This window comes from Plectropomus leopardus, unplaced genomic scaffold, assembly GCF_008729295.1.
Source record: "Plectropomus leopardus isolate mb unplaced genomic scaffold, YSFRI_Pleo_2.0 unplaced_scaffold12354, whole genome shotgun sequence".
Lineage (NCBI taxonomy): Eukaryota > Metazoa > Chordata > Actinopteri > Perciformes > Serranidae > Plectropomus > Plectropomus leopardus.
In genome coordinates, this window is record NW_024613120.1 from 1 (window position 1) to 4372 (window position 4372).

Here is a 4372-nt window from a genome sequence, read left to right on the forward strand (position 1 = left end):
GTTTAAAAAAAAAAAACGAAAAAAAAAACCCACTTATAATATATAAAAAAAGAAAAGGCAAACCCAAAAACTCACTTTAAAAAATAAAAATGGAAAAGAAACTTAATGTTTATCAAAACAGATGGAAATTAATTTTCAGTCAATCGACTGAATGATTCATCAACTAATTGGTGCAGCTGTACTTTTGTACTGTTTGGAAATTTACTTTGAACAAAACATCATATTTTATAAACTCTTGTTATGTTTTTATGCACTAACATTATTTTTATGGTAACTAAAGTGTTCAGATAAATGTAGTGACGTAAAAAGAGCAATATTGTAAAAGTTTAAAGTGGCATGAAAAGAAAATACTCCAGGACTTTGGGGTGTATCTAGGATTTTAGGATGCTTCCCGGACTCCAGTAAAGTACTAGTACCTCAAGTCAGCACTTAGGTACAGTAGTTGCGTAAATGTACTTAGCTACAGCAGTGGTTGTTGCTGTTGACAGTGGAGACATTTGTAAATGAGGGAAGTTAACCAACACACGACCCCGTGACCACGACCCACGCCGTGACTAATCACGGTTTGTGTCTGTGTTTGGATGCAGAACCCTACCATCGTCATGTTCACCACCATCGCCGGGCTGACGGGCGTCGCCATCACGCTGGCCCTCATCCTCATCATCACCTCGTCCATGGAGGTCATCCGCAGGTCCTACTTCGAGGTGTTCTGGTACACCCACCACCTCTTCGTCATCTTCTTCATCGGACTGGTGTTCCACGGGGCCGGGTACGAGAGCAAAGCAAAACGTTTTTATTTACCAATGTTTTATTTTTTAAAAATGTTATTGTGATTATATTTTTTAAATTTACCAAAATCTTTTTCACTTAAAAAAAACAACAAAATAATGTTCATGATTAAACACTGATTCGTCCTCTGCAGGCGGATCGTGCGAGGACAGACGCTCGCCAGCCTGAACACAAACAAGCCCGAGTTTTGTGTCAACCGGTCTGAGGAGTGGGGGAAAAACGGGTCCAGCTGTGCCGTCCCAGAGTTTGCTGGAAACCCACCAGGGGTGAGCTGTTAGAGCAGGGACACTCGACCTGTCTTATCTCGGGGCCACTTTTACAAAACAACAGGAGGCCAGGGGCCAGTCGCAGCGGCCCCATACGTGTTTCTAGGAATTTAGGACGTTTCCAGGACATTAGGATGTTTCTGGGAATTTAGGACATTTGCAGTATTTTGCGACATTTCTAAGATTTTACAACATTTTTAAGATTTTAAGGACATTTCTCGAATGTTATGACATTTCTAGGATTTTTAATACATTTCTGGGATTTTAAGAAGTTTTTTTCGACATTTCCATGACATTAGGATGTTTCTAAAACATGTTGGACTTTTGCAGTATTTATGACATTTCTAAGATTTTACAAAATATCTAAGATTTGAGGACATTTCCAGGACTTTGGGGTGTATCTAGGATTTTAGGATGCTTCCCGGACTTTAAGGTGTTTGTGGGAATTTAGGACATATAAAATATTCTAGGATTATAGGTCATTTCCAGGATTTTTAATTAAGTTGAATATTACTGTGATAGAGACTGCAGGGTTTCATTTGAAAAGGGAATTCTGAAAACTTTCTGTCGAATTTTTTGATATCGTGTCTATGAACATTTTCTAACTTTTACCTTTTCTCCAGACGTGGAAGTGGGTGGTGGGACCCATGATCCTCTATGTGTGTGAGAGGCTCGTCCGCCTCTATCGATCCCACCAGAAAGTGGTCATCACAAAGGTGTGTATGCTGAATATGAACAAATGCAATTTTCAAGTAATTTTAGTTGCAGCCTTTTTTTGATGAATTAACCTTCCATAAATGGCCTGATTTTGACCGCTAACGACGTACCTATCCCTCAGGTGGTGATGCACCCGTCCAAGACTTTGGAGCTGCAGATGAAGAGGAAAGGTTTCCATATGGAGGTGGGTCAGTACGTCTTCATCCAGTGTCCCTCTGTGTCCCGGCTGGAGTGGCACCCCTTCACCCTGACCTCCGCCCCCGAGGAGGACCACTTCAGCGCCCACATCCGCATCGTGGGGGACTGGACCCAGGCGCTATACGAGGCCTGCGGAGGAGACAAAGCGGAGCCTCAGGAGGCCTGGAAGCTGCCAAAGTACGAGCACAGAGGGGGAGCGGGGAGAAAAGAGGGGAACTGAGCCTGAAGCTGCTCGTGATTACATTTGATTGAGCCGTCCTGGTGCAGCTCTGCCCCGAAAAGCTCTGCTCTGCCGCTGGGGGTCACACTGAGAGCAGAAATCAATCTGTGCTAACAATAAATCTGCAGCATCCGATCAGATCCCTTGCCGTGTTCCCACTGAGAGAGCCGCAGCTTTTTCCCGCTCTGTTTTCACACAGTGAAAAGTTTCCATTCAGAGATTGACTCAACTTCTTCAACAACCATCAGGTCTTCAAACACACTAAAAACCAGCCGTGAAAGAAGTATTCAGAGCCTTCACGAAAGTAAAAATACTGCAAGTAAAAGTCCTGTATTGAAAATGGTACTTAAGTAAATATACTTGAAATATTGAAAAGTACCCAATGCAGAAAAATCCTTTAACAAAAAACAACATAGCAAGCCTCTTTAATTATTTTTTAAAATTTGAAAATAAAAAAACTAAACTCAAAACTAAAAAGAATCCAAAAATACAAAGTCAAGTCAGTAATAATAAAATTAGATTTCAAAAAAAGATAAAAAACCCCCAAAAGTCAATGTCATTATTAGAAAAAAAAAACAAGCTTAAAAATTTTTTTAAAACTTGGAGAAGAAAAATAAATGCTTTATATCAAAACAGTTGCAAATCATTTTCTTGACTGATTAATCAAGTAGTTGTTGCAGCTGTAATTGTATAAACACTTTGGTAATTTCATTTATTAAAAACATCTAAATTTATAAACTTTTGTTATGTTTTGATGCAAAAAAAAACAACTTAATTTGTAAAGCAATTAAAGCATTCAGATATATGTAATGAAGTAAGTGCAATATTTCCCTCTTCATGACCAGTTTCTCTGTGTATGTTTGTCAGGCTGGCCATCGACGGGCCGTTTGGCACCGCCAGCGAGGATGTGTTTCGTTACGAGGTGGTGATGCTGGTGGGCGCGGGGATCGGCGTGACTCCCTTCGCCTCCATCCTCAAGTCTGTGTGGTACAAACGCATCCAGAACAACCAGGACGTCTTCACCAAGAAGGTGAGGGAAACTCCGACAACATGAACTCGAGCGCCACTAACTGACTTTTTACAGTGGAGGAAGGTAACTAAGTACATCTACTCAAGCAGTGCACAAAATTACACATTTCAGGTACTTGTACTTTACTGGAGTATTTTCTTTTCTTGCCATGCAATACTTTTACTCCACTACATTTCTTCACTGTATTCATCTCAACACTGAAGTTACTTTACAAATTAAGATTTTTGGATCAAAACATGAGTTTATAAAATATGATGTTTTGTAATAATTAAATGACTTTACAAAAGTAAGTTGCAACAATTAGTTGATTAATCAGGCAGTACTTTTGACAGAAATTTAAGAAAATGAACTGCAAACTGAATTAACACTTTTTTAATTCCATTTTTAAATATACATTTCAGATTTTTTTTGTGTTGTTTTTTCTTTTACAATTTTGTTTTTTTTCTATTTTTTTAATGATTTAGATTTTTTTTACTTTTTTAAAATTAATTTGGACCTTCAACTGCTGTAAAAAAAAACGACCTTGTGTTGATGTTCAGTGCAAATAAAAAAGCAAAAATCTGTTTAATCTCTGATACGGCCCTGACATCAGCCTCGGCCCCCCACAGTAGATAAAGTGACGTTGTCGTGTTTCTGTCCTCCTCAGATCTACTTCTACTGGCTGTGCCCGGAGACGGAGGCCTTCGAGTGGTTCGCCGACCTGCTGCAGTCTCTGGAGACTCAGATGGCGGAGAAAGGCGTGACCGACTTCCTCAGCTACAACATCTACCTGACCCGGTGGAAGGAGAAGGAGGTGCCGCCGGCGGGCTCAGATCATCCGCTCAACCGAAGCCTTTCACACTGAATCCTCTAAATTTACTGTTTTTCTCCGACAGGCGGCTCACTTCCGAGTTCACCACGAGGCGGAGAACGATCCAATCACAGGGCTCAAACAGAAGACGCTCTACGGGAAACCCAACTGGGACAACGAGTTCACCAATATCGCCTCAAAGTACCCGCGGTGAGGCCCTCTGAGACGTTACATATACACACACACACCGCACACTAGAAAAACATGAGCTATGTGATAACACTTATCAATTTTATATAGAGATTTCTTTTTTAAAAAAAAAAAGAACAAAAAAGAGCAATGAAAAAAGAAATGTACTAAAA

The 4372-nt window shown here is 40.2% G+C and overlaps 1 protein-coding gene across 1 annotated transcript; it reads left to right on the forward strand.

The window, feature by feature from the left end:
- Nucleotides 1–200: 200 nt before the first annotated feature.
- LOC121963744 (cytochrome b-245 heavy chain) lies at nucleotides 201–4346 on the forward strand. The gene is made up of 7 exons (XM_042513998.1): nucleotides 201–769; nucleotides 923–1055; nucleotides 1679–1771; nucleotides 1894–2147; nucleotides 3058–3220; nucleotides 3867–4013; nucleotides 4096–4346. Exons 1-7 carry the CDS (start codon nucleotides 582–584, stop codon nucleotides 4222–4224), a joined length of 1107 nt encoding a protein of 368 aa, XP_042369932.1. The 5' UTR covers nucleotides 201–581; the 3' UTR covers nucleotides 4225–4346.
- Nucleotides 4347–4372: the final 26 nt, after the last annotated feature.